This window comes from Poecilia mexicana, unplaced genomic scaffold (assembly GCF_051168715.1).
Source record: "Poecilia mexicana isolate PSO_F unplaced genomic scaffold, ASM5116871v1 scaffold_17, whole genome shotgun sequence".
NCBI lineage: Eukaryota > Metazoa > Chordata > Actinopteri > Cyprinodontiformes > Poeciliidae > Poecilia > Poecilia mexicana.
This window is the reverse complement of record NW_028263386.1, coordinates 18,084,231-18,105,940: the sequence shown is the minus strand read 5'-3', so window position 1 is coordinate 18,105,940 and position 21,710 is coordinate 18,084,231. Positions and strand designations below refer to the sequence as shown.

The following is a 21,710-nucleotide window of genomic DNA, read 5'->3' as shown; positions in this document are numbered from 1 at the left end:
ACTAAACTGCACTGGGCCTCTTAAAGCAAATTCTGCTTTGGGCTTCATCTACTCAATTCAGGATGTTCATACCGAAAACAAAAAAATAAATAAAATAAAATTTTGAAAAAAAAATACAAAATGCGGTAATTTAAATATATATACAGCAATTCCATGAAAACTCTCCTCAGTAATCGCTAATGTTTATGTAAATAAATAATTGAAGTGAATGACTAAGTGAACAAAAGGTGGCAGAGGTCGTTTCCTCACTGAAAACTTTGATTTGACGCAGTAACGTGTGGGGCGAGTTCAGGGGGGAGGTAAACAAGATGGCGACAACCTGAGAGGCAAGAGTAGCACGAATAGTCAGAAAATTGTATTAGTATTGTGTCAAACGAGAGGGGCAATAGTTTATGTCGAGGACGGCCACACAGCGGGTGAGTAAAACTCATAGCTAAGACATGTTTGTAGATTTAGGCGAAATTCTGCAGCAGCAGCTAGTTAGCTTGTTAGATGGCTGGTTAGCAGTTTACATTGGAATCTGAGCGTCCTGCTAGCTGTCGGTTAGCTTGCATTAGCTTGCTTCATCTGCAGTATTTTGTGTATATGCATTTCTAGGAGTGCGCAGGTTGTTAAAGCCAGTGTCCGTTCAGCTGTGGGGTGAACATAATGCAGCAAAGTCAAATAACATGGTTTTCATAAGCCAGTATGCCGCCGTTTCACCCGGCAAATGAAGTTGGATAGCCGCCGCTGCTGTACATCCAGTCCTTAGCTACACTTGTGTGACGACGTTTCGCTCGTCCCCCTCTTGATTTTCTACTGTCAGCCCTCGGTGAACACAAACGCGTTTATTTTTGGTGCAAAACAAGCTGAGGTCGTTGAGTGTTTGACGCTTTATGAACCCACGACGCGAACATTTCTATTAGAAATCTTTTTTTATTCAACCAGAGTTGCTAAACAAACTTAGCCTATAGCCTTCAGATGTTGACATTTCTGCTAGTTCAGCTGTTTAGTACTACAGTTGTTAAAAAAGTTGGCATCAGGACAACACCGTGCCTCGTGAAACATAAAATTATGTTTGAATTTAACCATTTTTAAAGGTGTCTTTCTGCCATTGTTCGTTTTTAAATGTAACCGCAGAAGTTGAATAAATGCAGCTTAATTGTTGTTGAGGCTTTTGTGTACACACCTTGCAAAAGTACTCATCCCCCTTTACCCCATTTGTATTTTGTACATTGTGACCTCGAACTTCATTTTATACAATTAACCAACACAAATACTTCATATTTGTAAAAAAGGAGAGAATAATGCATCTTTTTCACAATATATCCAAATTTAAGTAGAAAAAGTTTGGTGTATGTACATAAAGTCCCTTTTGCTCTGGCGCCTAGTTGCCTTATTGGTATTTACTTATGTGTAATTTAGTGTCAGTACAAATCCAGTTGTTGTGTGAAGGCCTCAGTAGTTTGAGAACAACCAGCATCGCGAAGAGCAAGAATCAGGTGTTGGAGAAGTTAAAAACAGAAACGAATCTCTAGCTTTGACACAATGAAAATGTTTTAGTTCAAAGCAATTTATCTTTCAACGTGAAAATGTGTTATGGTTTTGTTGTGGGCTTATTGTATGAGTAGCCAAAAAAACCTGCATTCAACAAAGAGACTGAGGGATTCTGCATGTCAGGGACTGTCATTTATAAACTCTTCCCCAAGTTAGGATGTAAATGCCGCTAAATTTAAAGCTGGGAATCTTAAGCTCTAAGCACATACTTAGGTTGAATATATTGTGGCAGACGACTGAAAGAAAAAAAGGTAAAAAATAATGCACATTTTCGACCCAAATGTCTCAGTAAAAAGCTCAAATGGTGGCCTCACGTTGAACAGTTGCAGTCTTACCTCTGTTTAACAGTAGCTATGAAGAGAATAAGATTAACATGCTTCACTAAAATTGCTTATGTTTTTATTTTAACGCAACTTATAACTGAATTAAACTGAATCTGTTGTGGCCATTCTTCAGGCGCCTTTCTGTGGGAACTGTGGTGACATGGAGGACACCTAAGAACGGTTCACCACATCGGACGGTCCGGTCAACCTCCTGGAGTCGACCGCAGCTTCGGTTGTTGATCTACACTGGGAATCCAGTCCAGCTACATACACACTTTTAAGTCGTTTAGTATGGACCTCTGACAGAAATGCGTTGCTGTAAGGCCTTAAAGAAAGACTGGTGGCCTTTAGCTAAAGTCGCATGGTATTAGAATCCTAAACAGATTATTGAGACTGACTGATCAGAATTAAATTGTGAAATCATAGCCTTTTTCCACAATTTCTGTTCAGCATTAATCATAACAAATCTAGCTCATAATGAACAATATTAAGCACTAACTCAGCACTGGAGCCAGTTTGTTCTGCACCTTTTTCTTCTCTTTTTTTTTTTTTTTTAAACCCTGTTGAGTAAAAAAAAAAAAGATCCTAATGTTTACAGGTTTCAGGTTGTTCACCCAGCTGTTTCCTCAGCCCTCAGGCTCCATTTCACCTTCACCTGTTTTCACAGTTTTTTTTTTTTTTTACCTGGTTTTCGTTCGTTTCATCTCCACTCATGGATCTGCTTAGTCTAGTTTTAAAGGGTTAGCGGCAGATTACGCTTCAGCAGCAGTGCGTTTGCAAACCTTTCGTCGTGCACCCGAGGATTAAGCTGTTGTAAATCTCGTCATCATGAGTGACGACGACCTGCCTCGTCTCGAGTATCTCAACGAAAATGAACTCATGGAGATGGACACGTTCATCCACCGCATTGACTCTACCGAGGTGATCTATCAGCCGCGCAGGAAGAGGGCCAAGCTGATAGGGAAGTACCTGATGGGGGACCTGCTGGGGGAAGGCTCTTATGGCAAAGTAAAAGAAATGCTGGACTCAGAGACACTTTGCCGCAGGGCCGTCAAGATACTGAAGAAGAAGAAGCTTAGACGGATTCCCAATGGAGAAGCCAATGTTAAAAAGTAAGTTCTGCTTGTTTTCATTTTTTTTGCTTTTTCTCTGGAAGCTTTATTTGGAGGAAAGATTCCTCAGTGAGGATTTAGTGATATCAGTTTATGCAGTGTCTTGCAAAAGCTATTAAAGATTTTCACATTCCAGTCTTCCGAAGGAGTGGACTTATCTGTGAACGATGCAAATTTACCCATATTTTCTTCAGGAAAATATTATTTTCAAACATTTTTTATATGAAAATGTAAAAATTTGGGTATGAATTTGTATCCAACCCCTCCAAGTCGATGTCTTTTATTACTTTTTGGTGAGATTTTCAGCTGGGAGTCTTGGCACACATCTCTTCCAGCTTTGTACTGAATTTGCTGCCATTATTCAGAGCAGCTCAAACTCTGTTAGCTTGGACTGAGAGGATCTCAGATTTCCAAATTGTCAAAATACAAGCAGGAGCTTTTAAGCTTTCTTTTAACAGTGAGTTTCCTGTCGTCACGCTTTCATAACTTTACTAGGTGTACAACTTGTAGTCGTCATCCCAGCACATGCTTATCCTTCAGCCGTGGTTCTCTGCAGCTCTGTTGGTTTATTGTGTATAAACGTAACAAAACGCAATGAAGTCTTCAGTCGTAACAAGATGTTTAAGGGGATATGCTGCTTTCGCAAGGCGCTGTGCTTCACAGGTTTCATATGACCTGTGAAGGCGCGCTCACGTTTCTCGTATTGTCGCGCTCGTCTCATCATTTATTCACCACGTTTTAAACAACAATTAAAATTCCAATTAGCACGCCGTTTATTGATTCTTTTTTTTTTTTTTTATGGCCTGAACATTTTCTGATGGAAAGTTTGGTATCTCACCTCATAAAAGAATCACTGAAATTCATCACTTTTTACTACATCTGTGACGTGAATGTGTAGCGTTATAGATTACAAACAAGAAGTCTGTTTTTCTTATTTATTGCACATTCTCTTAATGTAGTTTCAGACTCTAATCTATTGGATGAAGTCCTAATGGGTTGATTAAAGGAAATTGAAGTTGATGAGGTTATTGCCAAATATTGTTTTAACACTGAGTTCTTGTTTTGTATTCTATGCATCGTCTCTTTAAATGGTGTGAACAAGGGTTAAGAGAAGATGACAGAAAATGTTTTGTATAAAATCCTAACCATGAATTTCGTAGCAACTGTCCGATATTAGTTTTTTGTTTATTTAGTCTCTTTTCCGGCCGTACCGTTGCTCCTGTGTGGTCATCCTGCACATCTACCCAAATGCTTTCTGCCTCACCCGTTTTCTAACGAGCAGCCGGGGTTTTAATCACATCAGTCTTATTAAATATTACTTCAGCCTTTCACTGTGGGGCTGTACTAATATTAGACTTATCCTTAGAAAACTGTCAGAATGAGTTCACTCTGAGCCTAGGAAGCGCCGAATGTTTTTAGGCCACATTTAAAACAGAGATCAGGCTGTTTTCACTGCGAATGGATGTTTCTGGTTTTGTCCGACTCCCTGACTGACTTTGGTTGAAGTTTACCATTTTTATACCGACAGCTTGTAGTCAAACTACAATTTGTCGCTGTTGGTTAATGACAGATCCATCCAGGCAGCGGCTTTGTCTTTCCAAAACTACTGGGACTAGAGTCCAGTGCAGCATGTCCCACCAAACTGCGGCATCCGTATATTTGGTTTCATCTGCGTTAATTAGCGGCGTTTCACTTGAGATGGATTGCTCACGTTTTCACAGACTGGAAAAACAAAGAATCATTCAAACACGTCAGCTGTCGCCTTGCCGCACACTTCAGTTCACACTTCAAGCATTGCTGTCGGAATGTGGCGTCACGGCACAAAATACTCACTGGTTGCTTCTGGGCAGAACGCACTCGAGGCAAAAGGGTTCGCAGCAAATTGCAGTGGTTTGTCTCCAACCCATAGTGGACGGGGCACCTTCCCAGTTTGGTTTTTTTTTCTGTTGATGTTTATGTCAACAATGCGTGTCGTGATAATGTAAACATAAAATACCGGATGGAAAGAAACGCGAAGGAGAGCAAGGAGAAGAAAGCTACAGCAGTTATTGATCGGTATGCAGCCTGGGTTGATCGTCGATTGGAGAGCTGTTCTATAAACTGAGACGAACGGCTCAGTTGGAAGAGTTTAGTTACTTTGAAGGTGTCTTTTTTTTAAACATAGTTTTGCTACATCACCATGGTAACACTGACTAAAAACAAGTTTTGGAAATTGATTTCAGAGTTTGTTTGTTGAGCAAATCTTTTCCTCCATATCCCAGACAGTCAAAGGTCATCCAGCTCTCAGTCTGCAGAACTTTGTTGGATAGAAAACTCTTGGCTCTCTGACGCTTTCTTTGGCGTCTCATCTGAACACTGTCATTGAAAATGCAGAGCTGCGGAAAGAATAACTTTTTGTACCTTGATGCCGGTATTTGACTCATGCTGTTACATGATACAGTAAATATTGACCTAAATATTTAAAAGTTAGGCTTACTTAGAAACCTTAACAGTTTGCCAGTAACATGACTTGCAGCATCCCTCGCTTTCCCTGATTATAGCAACAGTAACAGTTTCTCATTAATCATCTTTTCCATGAATGCATCCTGCTGCTTTCTTTGAAAACTAGTCACATATTTTATTATCTCCTTTTATAACTTTATTCATGTGAAAGGTGTTTTGTAGGCAGACGTGTCAAATGCAGTATTAACTTTCCAAGTGGTTCATGTGTTATTTTAATTATTATTTATGTTCGGCTTTAGGTGACAACGTTTGTGTTTGCCTTTAGGTTTGCAGATTGCATAGAAATGACCTCTGCATTCAGCGGCTTCACAGTGGTCTCACTAATGAAATGGCTCCTCTTTCTTGGGTGTTGCTGTTGGGATGGGCGTGCTCACGCTGCTATTGATTGAGCAATGCCACTTCTGTTTCTATGGCAACAGTCTGTGAATGCCTTTCTGGAATGACGGGAACGCAGAATGAACACAAACACACCTCTGGAAGCGCAGCGCAGCGTAGATAGAGGTTTGGATAATCTGTTTGTGCTGCACCGCAGCTGCCTCGGTATCGCTGAGTGTTGCAGTCCTGTCAGCGCCGCAGCCCGCGGGCCGGTGGTGCACAAGGTCTTTCGGTGCAAATTTGAGCTGCAGATGGACTGCAGTCCTCTGGTGTCAGCACAGATTCTGTTATGTTACTCTGAAGGAAATGAGTATCTGTGGGGATGCGGCGACAAACGCACAAGCGGTGCAATGTGGGATGTCGTCTGAGCTCGTTCAGCTGGAGAGGAAAGACACTTTACATCTTTTGAATCGGGGTAGATGATTACCGGTTAGTTTTTCTTTTGACTGTGCGCGAAGAAACTACTTCAGCTGCTGCAGTGATGCAGCAACAACTGCTGGTGTGTTTGTGTGAAACAAAGGCTCACAATATCCATTGTCAAAGATTAAGATTGAGTTGAATCAAAGCCACAGTTTATGAAGTTACAGAAACCGGAGAGGTCGAAGGCACTACTGACTTCAGGACTTAAAAGCTCCTGCTGCCAACTCTGGGTTTTTCTATGGTGTAAAAGCTGCTGTGATTTTATCTTAACGACTCTTTCTGCTGTGAAACACTTAAAATTACGAGCAGAGAAAACCTTTATCACATGTTTATGTATGAAACAGAGTGAAGTTGTGTCAGACAGATCAGTAAAGTAGCAGATTTAAAAAATAACAACTTCTACTCAAAGATGGAACCACTTTAGTAGGTGTATTTTATGTGTTTTTCTACTTTTAGGGCTGTTTAATATGATGTTAGTGTTTTGTCCTATATATAAGATCTGAAGTGTCTTGCTTGCAAATTCTGCATCCTAATGTATTTTTGGCCTGTTGGGTAGATTGTCACTGCCCTTTATGCTCACACTCGGTGTTTATTTTTAGTGGCAGAGATACTAAAGTTTACATACGGGGTGTGTGTCTGTTTGAGGAGAGTCACTGTGATGAATAAAAAGAAAGGAGAGGGAGTCCAAAGAATATGGGTTAGTCATTAATCACAATTTTCAGCCATTATGTTGTTGTTTACATGTTTTCCTGGAAAAAGAAGATTCTCCGTGTAAAACTCTCCAGCTGCCTGCCAACATTTACAAATCTGACTTGTTTAATGGTAGAAAAGACGAGTCGACCAAAGCTAGGCGTCCTGTTTGTTGCTGCTGCTCTCTCAACTTGCTGCCTCTGTAACAATCCAACACATTTTCCAAACGTCACTAATGCTGCGCAGGTAGACGTACTGCAATCAAAGCATGACTTCGGTTATTTGGTTCTGCACCAATATTGGACTAAATGTAATCCACCCCATCTTTTTTTCCTTTTAAACAAGAAAAAAAAAATGAACGGCAGCTGAAAATCTCCATTTCACAAAACACCAGTGTGAGCGTGGCCAGGATCTGAACTTCTTTAGCATCATTTTCAGCTTTGAGAAAAACTTATCTCACCTTAGAGTTGGTATTCTCAGCCTAGTGTTCATCAGACGTGCGTCGATACCTATGATGTCGCACACTGATCGTCATTAACCAACTGTCCTTGATTGTTAAACCAGTTTAGATTTGAGTTGTTTCACATGCTTGTATTGGCTTTTCATTGGACTTCTGCACCATCAGCAGCTCAAAATAAAGTTTGGTAAAAATGGATTAATAAACAAAACACCCGGGGTTTAGATTTTTGTGGTATATTTTGCATCGATACGCAAGAATGAAGCTAGCAGCTTCTCGGCTTTCAACAAACCTGAAATGTCACTTTAAAACTTTGCTTGTGTCACTGCTAATGGTGGAATAAGGAAAACCGTAATATTTCTTAATATAAATACCGCTAGTTATGAATAAAATTTTGATGTACAACCAAATCAGAAGAATCCGTCACAAAACGTGTATCTAACATATTTGGATGTGGAGGCATTTGTCTTTTTTGAGTCTATAATTTCTATTTTGTGCCGTTTCCAATTAAGATCTAATATTTTAAGTGTTAAATCCCAAGAGATTTCCATTGCTGCATCTCCTCAAGTATTTTACAAGCTGTGCTGATAAAAATCAGCTGCAACACATGAACGTGTGAGTTGACGGCATAGCAAGCTTCAACTACAAGAAAGATCCATGTTTGGATTGCAGTGGGAAAATATTCTCACATCTCCTGGCAGCATTTATTAAAATAGGTTGAGATCATGTTCGTTATAGCGGCACTTTTCAACCGGAGTGCTGATGTATATCTGGCATTTCGCCTGCATGCGAGCAGAAATGTGCCACCATTAGATCATGCAGCAAAGCTCTGCTTTATTTTATTTTCTCAATGTCTGTTTTTTCTTGTTTTCATTCATAGGGAAATTCAGCTGCTAAGAAGACTCCAACATAAGAATGTGATCCAGTTAGTCGACGTACTCTACAATGAAGAGAAGCAGAAAATATATCCTCTCGCCTCGAATTCAATGAGATTTTATTAACATTTGTTGCTATGAACTTACTCATTTTCTTATCCCTATTTTTTTATTTATTTATTTATTTTTTTGCTTGTTTTAAACCCTAATTATTGACTCTCTTTTAAATCAAATTATCAGTTTGTGTCCTCAACTCCCATCTCACGTATATGGTGATGGAGTATTGTGTTTGTGGAATGCAAGAAATGCTGGACAGCGTCCCAGAGAAAAGGTTTCCAGTATTTCAAGCTCACGGGTAAGCCTCTCATTTTTTCCTCCCCTCTGCCCTTTCCTCCTCCTCTTCTTCTTCTTCTTCTTCCTCAAGTCAGTTTTTCTCTGAGCCTCTCAGCTATTTTTAGTCTGATCCCTGCTGCTGCTGCTTCTCCAGGCCTAAGTTTAGCTCGGCGTCTGCAGGGTCAATAATGTTAAAATAACCAAGCAGAGACCGAATGCTTCGTCGCCTCCAGAATGCTTCCAGTGATTGATGAAGGTCTTTCTAATCACTCCGCTGTTTGTTTGAATTGGTAATTGTTTATGTGCTTTGCCATTAAAACATAAATAAATAAAACTACTATGCTGGTTTCATATTTTGACAATGCTCTCTATAAATTGGAGGGCTGCAACTGATTATTTTAGTATCGATTAATCTATCTCTTATTTTCACAATTAATCAATTAATTGGTTAAAAATTTTGCACTTTTGGGGGATTTTTAATTTAACTGCTTTTCACAGAATATTATAAATGCATTACAAGATGCAAATAAATAAATAAATAAATATATATATATATATATATATGTATATATATATATATATATATATATATATATATTTTTTTTTTTTTTTTTTTTTTTTTTTTTTTTACCAAAATGATGTTCAGTTTTGACTTAATTTCTGCTCTGTGTTCTTTTGGCAAGTTTTTTTTTTTGAGTCTAGCGTTTAATCAATTACTGAATTAGTAAACAATTAGATCATTTAATTCATCATTATGAATCTGATTAATTGTTTCAGCCCTAATAAAATGTGGCTTTTCTCTGAACAGCTGTTGTATTTCTGCTTCCCTTCGAAGCACATGTATAAGATCCCTGTGATTTCATTTTATTTTTTTATTGCTGCTTCTCTGCAGGTACTTTTGCCAACTCATAAATGGCCTTGAATATTTGCACAGCCAGGGAATAGTTCATAAAGACATTAAACCAGGAAATCTGCTGCTGACCACAGACGGGTCTCTGAAAATCTCCGACCTTGGAGTAGCAGAGGTAAGCTGAAGTCTGTCACGATTCGTTTTCATCACTTCAGCCGTCTGTCATTTGAAGTTAGCTGGAGGTTTTAATCATCTCTGTAAAAGCACCGATTATTCAATTACTATGAGTTATCATATGGTCAGTTCTCTAGTTTACAGTTCCCTGCAAAAGCATTAATGCTATATATTAACCTTATGTTGATATAAAGTATCAACTTTTTCACCTTTTGCCAAGTTCAGGATTGAATGGAGAGCATGGAGAGTCTTTAAGTGGTCATAGATATCCGTTGATTCAAGCCATTCAGTTTCAGCTCTGGCTGATGGATCGGCGTCATCCTGTCGGAAGATGAACCTCTTCCCTGCAGCCTCTTGCAGGTTTCCTCCCAGGATGTACTTGGCTGCATTTTATCTTCAACTATGATCAGTGCTCTGTAAAAACGCTCAAATGTTTTCAAATCACAGAACAGCTTCGTTTATCCTTTGGTCACATTTCAGACTGTAGGCTCACATAGTGACCTCTATAGATTATATGTTGCCCTGGATTTTATTTGCAGGTGTTGAGAGTAAAATTGTTCTTCCTGTCATGACTGTGCTCTGCTTTGTTGTTCTGTCATATAAAATCCCCAGCGATGCACTGCAGTTTGTGTCTGTGTTTTTATGCATTAACAAAATGCTTTATATATAAAAAAATAATAAACTAGACACAAAAGCTCAAAGATTTCTCTCGTTGATAAAATTCCAGCTGTAGTTTCTCACCTGTATAATTTGTCTTTATAAATAGTCACAGTAAACTACAATATGACTTAATTACTCTTTCAGATGAAGAAATACGCAAACAAAAGTTCAGCACAGTTGCATCTCCTCTCCCATCGTTTTCAGGCCCTTCACCCGTTTGCAGAAGATGACACGTGTCGTACGAGTCAGGGCTCGCCGGCCTTCCAGCCCCCAGAGATCGCCAACGGACTGGACACCTTTTCAGGGTTTAAAGTGGACATTTGGTCTGCTGGAGTAACACTGTGAGTCACTCCTACCAAGATGCTTATGTCACTCCCAGTCTCCAAACTCTGACTCCTGATTTGTGCTTCTTTGTGCTCAGATATAACATTACAACAGGTCTTTATCCGTTTGAGGGAGACAACATCTATAAGCTATTTGAAAACATCGGCAAAGGAGACTACACTGTTCCTGAGGAGTGTGGGCCCCTCCTGTCGGACCTGCTGCGAGGTGAGCACGGCTCTGAACCGAACCAGAACAAACAGGATCATCAAAAAAAAGCAACAAATACACAAGTCAGGCGATAGTTACATATATATGATGATGCAGCAACAACGTCCCATAGGGGTTTCAGAACCTTTTCACTTTTTTCTGTTTTTACTCTGTAACCTTAGTTAAAAAAAGGAGGTATTACAATCTAATAATTCATAATTTTAGGGAAAGTAAAAATACCCTCTTTTGTCATCTTGAAAATTTGCACAACTTCTAAAGTATTCATACCGCTTCAATTTTTCCATGTTTCACAAACTTCAGCGTAGCTTTTTCTGCTGCAGTTCAGGAGTCTCCAGGCTGGACCGTCCACTGTGCCTCTTCATAATCTTTGGCTAAAAATAACAAATGGTGAACAAAACTTTAGAAATAAAGGTGTAATAATCTAGGGCCGACCGAAGCAGTTTTTTTCTTTTTTATTGCATTTCCACAACAGAATGCAACTAATAATTACCAGTAATGCTTTTAACTCTATTTTTCTATAACTAGATTGGAAATTTAGTGCTTATTTTTTATATATTTTGTGATGTATCCATGTTTTTTTTTTTCCTCTTTCTAAACCTAAAAATAGAAATAAAATGGTGATTCTGAACAAATAAATTTAATACTCATCAGATTACGATGAAAAATTACAAGTCGTCTTTTCCCTAAAGACGATGTGACATTAGCGGCTCTAAATGATTTTTATTTTACTGAAACCAGGGACAAAAATGGCTTTTTGATTTTTTTTAAAAGTTACACATTCCTGTAACGGACTAACACAAAGAACCATGCTGTTGTGAAGTAGATAGAAAATGATGGTTGATTTTCACTGCACTTTGTCTGTTTCGCTAAGCAGATAACGTCTGAAGGCTCCAAGTCATAGTTTGTCACAAAAATGTAAAAACGTTGAAGGGGTGTGAATACTTTTACAGATCATTCCCCTGCATACAATTTCAGAGCTGCCTTATAAGGAGGGTTGGTTGTTCTAAATTTAGCAATTATCAAAAAGATTTTTCATCATTTTGTTGTTTCTAGATTTAAAAAATAAAAAAAATCCAAGTTCTCCTCTTTTGTTCAATACTGGTCTTTCCTGTATACACCCAGTAGGTGGCGCTGTGACCTTGACAGTAAGAGTGTCTGCTGTACATGCTTGGCTTCCTCCTAACAGTAGAAATCCCTTCAGCTGCTGACGTGGTTTCCATTGATCTGAAGCCAGCAGCAGAATAATAAACACTCTATAGTCGGGGCTTTGCTTTTACCCAGATGAACGCTGCAATATTTCTTTCCCCTCCTTTAAAACTGGAAACAACTCGAGAGTCTCTGTTTATTTTCTGCAGATGAAATTCCTTGTGGTGCATGTTTATAAGTCAAGAAGAATGTTGGGAAGATTACGTTTGCAGCAGCTACGGTAAAACCCTTTAGTAGAAGCTAAATGCTTCAGGAGGAAATCCAGCCTCGTGTGCAGATTCTTCAGACTGAAATCCACCTGCGCTCCGTTTGAACAACCGCGTTCGCATCGAGCGTTGGATTCGTAACAATGGAGGAAGAAAAAAAAAAAAAAAAGGCAATCTGTGCTGTTTGAAAACAGACTTGGCCCCCATTTTGTGAGTGTGACGTCTGTCTTTGACGCAGCACCTGAGAGATAGTCGGTCCATAATTACATGGTCTAAAATAAGCCCATCGCCACAAAAGGTGTCCTTCAGCACTACTATCAGGTCTTTGCATTCTGCCCTTTTCTGCTTAGTGGCTGCATTATTAGTAAAAAAATAAAAAAGGCGTCTCATCACTTCTGCATTATCACCCTGAAACTCAGCTTTACAACAATTAAGGCACAAAAACGCACTTGAAGGGTGTTAATGCTTCCTTACGACGACTAAAATTATACAGTGCATTAAAATATTTGTCTTTTGAAAGAATGTTAATTAATTCATGAAAAATTAAAGAGCTTCGGAGTATTTCAGTATCTTTCCCCTCCCACATTTCTGGTTTCCAACCAGCTTATCAAAATTCAGTGAGAAGAGAGAAGTGAAGAATTGCTTGGTAAAGTGATTTAATCCACCGTTTAATGTGTTTTCCAGGAATGCTTGAGTATGATCCTGCAAAGAGGTTTTCCATACAGAATATAAGGCAACACAAGTAAGTGTGTGTTTTGCTTTTCTTCCTTTTGAACAGAGAAATATGTTTGGCATGAAAGTACCTGCTGCAGTAAAAGAAAGTACACCCAGAGAAAGACTTTATGTACCATAACATGTTGAAAAAATAATACTTTAAAGTGAAGACATTAGATTAATAACAAAAGAACTAAAACATATTAAACATACATTAGAGCATTGTGGTAAAAGTCAATCCAATTCTTTATGTTTACAAATGTATCACTTTGTTTTAGATCTGGAACCTTATTGAACTTTTGAAATACTTTATCTTTATTCTTAACACACTTCTGGATTTGTTGCCATGTCTTGCTTAGTTGTAGCTGTTGCACCAATTGCCTAACATAAGAGCTGTTAATATTTTCGTGTTGGATGTATTGAAAACCAAATTTTGAACCATACGTTTAACATTTTTGTAATTGTTTCGTTTTTAACCGGGGACCTTGCAGTCTGAGCGTCAGCCCCGTTTTCTCTGACGGTTTTTAATAATGACTTTCTACGTTTTTCATGCTGTTGTTGTTCGTCCGAGCGTAAGAGGGAGTCGTTTCTATGAAACCAAACCCGAAGGTCTGAAATGCTGTGAACCAGCGGTTCCTGTGTTCTTGATCACACCTTCGTCCCCGTCAATCTCTCGTCAGCTGGGTGCGAAAGAAACATCCTCCATCGGAGCGCCCGGTGCCCATCCCTGCCAGCGCGGAGAGCAGGGACCAGTGGCGCAGCATGACGGTGGTTCCCTACCTAGAGGATCTGCACGGCTACACGGAGGACGACGACGACGACGAGCTCTACGACGGAGAGGACGAGATCATCTACACTCAGGACTTCACAGTGCCAGGTGAGGCCGCAGGCCTGAGTCAGAGTCTCTGTTACCTCTGAGCTGTCGGTGAAAGTCTAAATTAGACAAACTAGCAAAACAAAGCGAAAGATTTTAATGCAGTTAATGGCACCGGGTTGATGAATACTAGTTGGCTCCTCAAAAACAGATAAAATCCAAGCTCTCTCATCTTAATTTTGCTGTTTGGATTGCCTTAATTGAGGTTTCAGCATAATTAATGTTGGATGGTTTCTAGTTGTTTTTAGCAGCGAGTTAATTAGTTCATCGTCTAGTAGCATGTAGCAGAGTTTAGATATAAACCCTTTTGTCTAAAGCTGGATTTCTGAGACATAAACCATAGATTCCTCTAGATTCCTTCAACTCGTCCTATAAGAGTGCAGTGAAGTCAGTGGTTGTTTCTTAATATTTATTTCTCCTTTGAAACACTCATAATTTGCTTTCTCTTTCCACCAGAACCAAACTACTTGACATTTTTGTTAAGAAAACTTGTAACAAATCTCTCTCCTTTCCCGTTTTATGTCTTTGAGGCTTTATTTTTTATTTACATAGCCCAGTGATTTGGGTAGGATGTGTCTTTATTTTTAAAGATCTCCAATGTCACCTGACTGGTTATGGATTACATCCGTTTTAAAACGCCGGGCGCATGTAGCCGCCAAGTGTTTCTAAAAATGAATTGAGACGGCCTGCTGTGAATAAGTTCCATCGCCAAATCAAGCGAGTGTGTGGGCATTAGCCAAGCTGCATTTGTGTAATCTGTTTTTAATTTCCTTAACGTGCAGGAAAGGTTTCTATTAATTAGCCGTGTTTACAAACTGTAGCCACAGTTGACAGATGTTTGGGAGAAGAGACATTAACCGAATGCTTTAACTCGTTTCCTGACTCCGTTTTCATCATGCCTCCCCTCTAGACTTGAGATCCTCCATCTGTTGCTAGGTAACAGCCTGTAATATAAATGCAGCAGTCAGTGTTGGGTATCTAGAAGTGGTGCCCCACATAAAAAGCCCAGCAGAGCTGCAGAATGTGAATGAAGCCAACTATAAATAGTCCAGTTGAAAGGGTTTCGGTTTGGGACTATGAATGGTTTCCCAAGGTTTACTCCCACACACGCTGGGCATTGTCCCTCATAGGAAGCTGCATTTGAATGAAACTGGAGCTCGAATACTGATAATAACGCGAAAAGGACTTTTTGCTGTAGCAGAAACTAAAGCACCTCCAGGGAGGGGAAAAATAATAAATAAAAAAGGTTTCATAGGTGATTTCCGACCCGTATTCTGCCGTAATTTTTACCTGAGTGTTGCAGTTTTGGTGTGTGGGGGTTTTTCTCAGAGGCCCAGCCGCCACGCATGCAGACTGAGACATCTGCATGAAAAAACAAAAAGTGACATTAAGGTTGGAACCGGTTTTCACCTGATGGATTTCCTGTTAGTGTTTTGTTTTTTTTATCGTTTGGGTATCTGACCTTTTTTTTTTTTCTTTCTTTTTTTTTTTTTTACTGTAAGTCTGTGAGATTCAGATTGTCTGGTACTTTTGTATAAAGATCATAAACTCCAATCTTCAGATGCTTTCTATGCGTTTCTGCTTCAACACATGTGATTATCAAGCATTAAGCTCAACACTTTGACTCTGTATAGGTTGAATGTTTGGTGATGAGGTAGTTCAGCCGTCTGAATCAGGCGTGTCTAAAAGATGCGACACATCGACCCTTGAGGACTGGACTTTGAGATTCCTGTTGAAGTAATTGTTAGAGGTTATAATAAATTGACTCTTACTGTCAATAGAAAACTCTCTTGACATCTTCTTTCAGTGTAAATCCAGATTAGTTGGTCATGGAGGCTCAGCTGCACAACCGATGGAAATTCATTGGTTGTGAAGATATTATGTGTTTCCAATTGGTCTTAAAATTGAGCCATTTTGAATTATGAAAATAAATTTGCTGAAAGGAATCTCACCAATTTCAGGGAAAAAATGAGTTTCGTTAAGTTTTTGTGCTACGATTAGATGTCGAAATCTTAGTGTATTTTGCAAAACTCCAGTGAAAACTTTTTCCATTTTACACTAATCATGTGCTTAACTACTGGATGTTACTACTGGGGGGGAAAGACAAAGGAGACAACAGGAAGTGGTAGAAGGATGACAGTGTGGCATGTTTTTTAATGACTTATTGCTTGCACAAACTGATTCACATGTGATTTTAACTGCATTTCTTATTTAATGGAAACACCACAATGGCGAATTTGTGCAGTTTTTGCAACATTAGTGGGGAATATTGACAATGTTCTGCACACATTTGTAAAGGACACGCAGCTTTAGACGGTTCCCTTTTAGCAGCACCCGATCTGGGGAAACAAAACTATCCGTTTGGTGCTTTTTATTTTTCAAGGAACGTCAGCTGTGTTGGGGATTTGGTTGCCATTGTTTTAAGGCTTTGCGTTGCCTGCAGGGCAAGTGGCTGAGGAACACCAGGATCAGGGGAACGCAGACCACAGCCCAGCTGTCGCCAAGCCAGTTTGTGTGAACGGGACAGAAGCCGGGTCTCTAAACAGCAAGACCAAAGCCGAGCGCAGGTCCTCCTCCTCGTCCAACCCCTCGCGTAAAGGAGTCTCCACAGCCAGCAAAATCCGCAAGCTCTCCACCTGCAAACAGCAATGACAGCCCCTCCGATCCTCTCCCACGACAGCAGCCCAGTTGGTAAGTGATGACTGCTGAGTTTGTAGAAAAGGAGAAAAAAAACAAACAAACCTCCAATACGCTTCAGATCCAGTAAACTGTAGTGAGGAACATGTTTCAGAGTGTAGAAGGGAAACGGACTGAGAGACGGAGTTGGTATTCAGCTTCCAGCTCTCTGACTCATCACCGCTTCCCTGACAAATACAAGAGCGATCTCTCTCTCTCTTTCTCTCTCTGTTGCTCTTTCTCTCTCTTTTTTTATGCCACAAAAACACCTCTGGACTGGGCTGTCAAATATCTTTTCAACTGCTTGTCAGGGCTCCTTGTTCAAATCAACCAGGACATGTTTTCGCTTCAAGCGTTTTGCCAAATTTCGAACAGGTTGTCTTCTTTTTCCAGCCACCACCCACAGCTGCTCTCTCCGTCTTGCACACATCCGAAGCTCTCGCACAGCGAGGCCGTTTGTCACGGGCGCAGTGCAGAAGAGATGCTGTGTATTAATTTGTTCAGGCGATGACTCATCCCGAATGAGATAAAAAGTGGGTTGTGGGATGTTTGTGTCTTTCTCACCCTGTGGGTTGACTCTTTCCGTTTTGACGCCACAAATTAGTTTTCGCCTGGTTAAAAAAAAAAAAAAAAAAAAAAAATCCAGTCGTGCAGACGTCTGCCGCGTTCTGAACCGAGCCCCTTTCTTTCTTTCTCGCTCTCTTTCAGGTCGATCTGTCTTCGTCCCTTATTGTCTGGAGTCCTGATGGCCGGGAGTGAAGCCTGCTGACCTTAACGTCCCCACACCTCCCCGGACCGCCGGCCTGCATCGCCTCTCTAGAGGAGGGGAGGAGAAGGACGGCATGAAAAGTTCTGTTTGCTCTGAGACTGAGGCACTTGCTGTGAAGATGTTTATTTTCTCCCAATATTTTTGCCTCCTTTTAACTTGTGTCATCCGGTTCTGGTTGTTCACCCCCCCTCCCACCCCCCTCCCTCTCCTGCCCCCAGTTCTGTCATCCTCATCTGATGGCCAAGTATTGCACCGGACGATTCAGACACCCCCGACCCCATCCCGACCTCCCCCGACTTCTGTTTCTTCAACTACCTTTGTTTTTACTGAACCCTGATGGCCGTTTTTAATACACATTGTGATGTGTAAAATATTAAAGTGGGGAAAAAAAAACAACCAAAAAGCAAAGCTATGGATAATTCTGTATTTAAATCTACTTTGTGAGTAATCATTATAGCAAGACCACCAACATAAACTGCATGCAGTACAGAGCTGAATGAAAGGGAAGCCGATTGGTTCGCTGACAGACTGAAGCCCCGACTTAAATCTTAATTTAGGTTTAAATTTTATTTTTCCAGTGATTTTATTTTTTATTATTATTATTTATAAAGAATGTGTCCCAAACAGTCTGTTCTGCTCAAGTTTTTTTTTTTTTTTTTTGCTAGCTGGGAATATATTTTACACAGTGCATCTCACTTAATGCCAATCAATAACTTTTATTACTGTATTTCTTTTTTACATTCTTATACCGAGGAATACGCAGATTTAAAATCCATATGCTTTCAAAACCAAACAATTGACTATTACACTAACTAAAACTACGGTAGGTAACCTGCGAGAGGCATGTCTATTAGGAAGATTACCCAAACAAATAGGTTAATTAATAGCGATGCACCAATCAGGCAATACATTTTTAGTCATTCATGTCTGTCCTGCTGATTTTTTTAAAGGGGTTTTTCTGGAAAAGAATAAAACAGGAGTAGCGTTTGCTGCAGGAGGTATTCGACACAAATGGAGGAATTATATTATCGCTGCTTTGTAAAGGGTCTATGTTTTGAGCAGGGGTCTGGAACCTGTGTCTCTGGAGCCACTTTTTCATTTTTAGCTCCTCTGTAGAGGCTCTCTGGCTTTAATCAAAAAATGATTTCATCATAATGGCTCAAAGAGAGGTTGGCTTTAGCAGCTATGCAAAAAATTATACGACAGAATTACTAATGCTTCTTTTAAATCTTTTAAATGCTGTTTTTTTTTTTTCTTTTAGGTGAGCTGTACATTTTTCCTCAGGAGTTTCTGCTTAGTTTGCACTAAAGTAGCCTGGTTGCACAAGTGACTCTTGAACAATTTATAATAAAGGTTTTATGTTGTTTTGTATTCTAATATACAAATGTTTTACTTTTACAATTGAAGGATATGTTCTTGGCTTTACGGACCGAAAAGGTTGCCGACTCCTGCTCTAAACTTGTTTTTGTTTTGGGAAAGCTGGCGAAACATCAAATACACATTTGAAGTTTCTACAGACAGTTAAGGATATTTCTTTTTTTGTAAGAAAACTAATCAGGAGAAAATCTCTGGTTTGTGCCTCTCTTATCTAACCAGCTGCTAACAGCTTAGACTGCAAACTAAAAACATTTAGTTGAGGTTTATTGCATATCTTGGCTGAAGTCGTATCAGTCGAATAACTGCAACTATTAGAGATGCAATAAGTAGTAAAACACATTAAGCTGACTCAAGGAAAATGTCAGCTCTTTAAGGTTTTAATTAAAAGCAAATTGGTCCTAAATTATCAATTTCAGTTTTGTATATCCGACCTTTGTTTATTTTTTTATTTTTTAACCTGATAATCTATGCAGATGCTGCTAAGTTGAAGGCAGTCGGTGCCGAAAAATGGCCAGTACTTTTTTTTTTTTTTTTTTTTTTTTTGCACCAATCACATCTGTGGGAGCCCTGCCCCTCTCTTGTGCATCATGAGCTCCTGACTGGGAACAGATCAGCAGGTGAGTCACGACTGCGAGGGGAGGAGGGGGAGCGGCGCTTTCCACGTCAGCAAGGTCAGCGCTGAGCCTCCAGCCGGAGACGAGAAGGGCGCAGCGAGGATGGAGAGAGGCATTGTGAACGCTTCAGCCCAGCGGTCGGTACGACAGGACACACTTCATGTGTTTGGTTTAATTGTGAAGCTTAGTCACCCAGCTCTCACTCACACACACGTACAAGCTTGAATGAGTCACCATGGAGGGGGGGTGGAGACTAAAATGTATATTTTTGCTTTAGTTTATGCCACAAAGGCTTCATTTTTGTCGATACTGCAGAAACGGATTTATTTTTACAATAGCACATGGAGAAATGTGGATGAAAAAGTCACTGCTTCTTTCTGGAAGTTAAACACAGGAACTCGATGAGTGAGTTTTATTTTTTTTTTTTTTTTTCGAGGAACATGCTGGGGTTGTGCGTTATGTTTGGTAATGATGCAGATTAAAGCTGCAGCTAATTAAAATCACACTTTCAGTTCAGGTTGCACTGTTTAATAGATTCAAAATATTTTCTTAATGTTGGGAAACTAAAGGGAAAATTAGTGGACCTGCTTGAGTTCAGCTGATAGATGCTTTAAAACTGTAAAGCCTGAATGTAAACATTTTACTCGCCCTCGCTTAATATGTCATGCTTCTGCGATCAAAGTCATTTAAGAAGTCTGTCCTTAAGGTGTGAAATCCAGGAATAATCTCAAAGATGAAGAAGTTATCAGACTATAAGCGTGAAGGCATCTTGTCGGCAGCCATTTTTGACTACTAATGTTTCCTGTCAGACTTTATTCTGGTCTTCTAAAATGTGTAATATTCTCCAGGTGAAGCAAGTAAAACCTAATTTACGTAGCACCTTTAAAGATTTAAAGATCACCAAGTGACACCACTTTTCGTAGATTTGGGAATCGATAAGGATATTTTAGGGGAGGGGGGTGAAAAGAAACCCTTTTAAAACTTCACTTTTCAAGCAGAAACAAGAGTTCTGGGTCAGATATTTGCAACAGAAAAACAAAAACAGAAATAAAAGGTTTTAGAAGGTTTCTTTTTAAGTCTGGCTTGTCCTTGTAAACTAACCAGCCTTCTCCATTTCATTGCTACTCGTTGATGCAGACTTGGAGGATGCAGCATCGTTTCTCGCATATAAAACACAATCAGATTTGAATTAACTCCTACAGGCTCTTCAGTGTTGCTTTCAGCCAGTTTCTGCCATCTTTTCATTCATTTTGGTTTGGGCTTCTTGAGGCTGATCCTGGTCTCAATACCTTGAAATCACACTGTAGAAGTCTTCGTCTTTTCTCGATGTTAGCATTTTTGCTCTCTGGTCTTTGTCTCAAAAGTGCTGGAGTTTTGTCTCAAGACCAGAAGAGACCACAGTTTTTCTTCTTAGTGAGAAACTAAAATGCAGCCAGAAGAGCTTTCACCTTCAGTGCTGCCACCTGGGCTCCAACATGACAAGGATGAGAACAAGAAAGTGAAAATATGTGGATTATGTTAATGCATATAAACGTTTATGTTCCCCACCAACTACATCCACTCACTGATTGCAGCTAAAGCTAAATCAGGTCATATTTAGCTGAATGTATTCATTCCTTCAAATGTTTCGTTAAAAAAAAGAGACGCATCTCACTCGTATTTCAGGGATTTAGTTATTTTTTCCCTTTCTACTGATTCAGTTTTAAAGAATGAAACAAATTTAAGCTGGAAGTGGCCATAAATTTATCTAAAAAATAAATTTAAAAATGTTAAATTTATTTTTTAGATGAAAAAATACATTTGCTCATCTGCCAGAGTGAACTGAGAGAATTCACGATTAATTCTCACCTTTTTTCCCTGGAGTAATAACGGCATTTGGTTTGCACTATTACTACAAACGTTCCAATAATAATAATTTCTAGTCACTTTTGAGCCATAAACAATCATCTTATGTTCCACATTTTTCCAGAAACATTTCTGATTGTGCTTTTTTTTTTTTTTTTTTTTGGCATATCTTGGGAGATTTTGCAGGGTTATGTACAATCAAACTCAAAAGAAATAAACTATCAGACTCTGCAAGAGTTGTTTTCGGGAGAAAAACGGATTATTCCCGCATTTTTATTTGGACTTACACAGTGTGTTAATCATTTCGTTTTCTCCTGGGCACAGGGCAACGCCACCTCTGATTACTTTCAGCATGTGACAGCCTGAACTCCTCCGTGAGCAATCTGTTTAAAAGCCTCGGAGGCTTCTGTGTCACTCACTTCAAGCGCATCATCTGTCAGTCTTCCCTCCAAAGAGTCCCAGATACACTAAAGCCCACGCCTGAACGCCGTCTCCTCGGTCGTGCCACATAACAAGAACTGATGACTAACACAAACACAACTTAAATACAAGGAGCAAATGCAAAACTGC

The 21,710-nt window shown here is 39.6% G+C and overlaps 1 protein-coding gene across 1 annotated transcript; it reads left to right on the top strand.

The window, feature by feature from the left end:
- Positions 1–17,931, top strand: stk11 (serine/threonine kinase 11). The gene is made up of 11 exons (XM_014970272.2): positions 1–416; positions 1,993–2,971; positions 8,296–8,379; positions 8,556–8,645; positions 9,516–9,648; positions 10,512–10,648; positions 10,729–10,856; positions 12,956–13,013; positions 13,666–13,862; positions 16,303–16,550; positions 17,244–17,931. Exons 2-10 carry the CDS (start codon positions 2,688–2,690, stop codon positions 16,509–16,511), a joined length of 1,320 nt encoding a protein of 439 aa, XP_014825758.1. The 5' UTR covers positions 1–416; positions 1,993–2,687; the 3' UTR covers positions 16,512–16,550; positions 17,244–17,931.
- Positions 17,932–21,710: the final 3,779 nt, after the last annotated feature.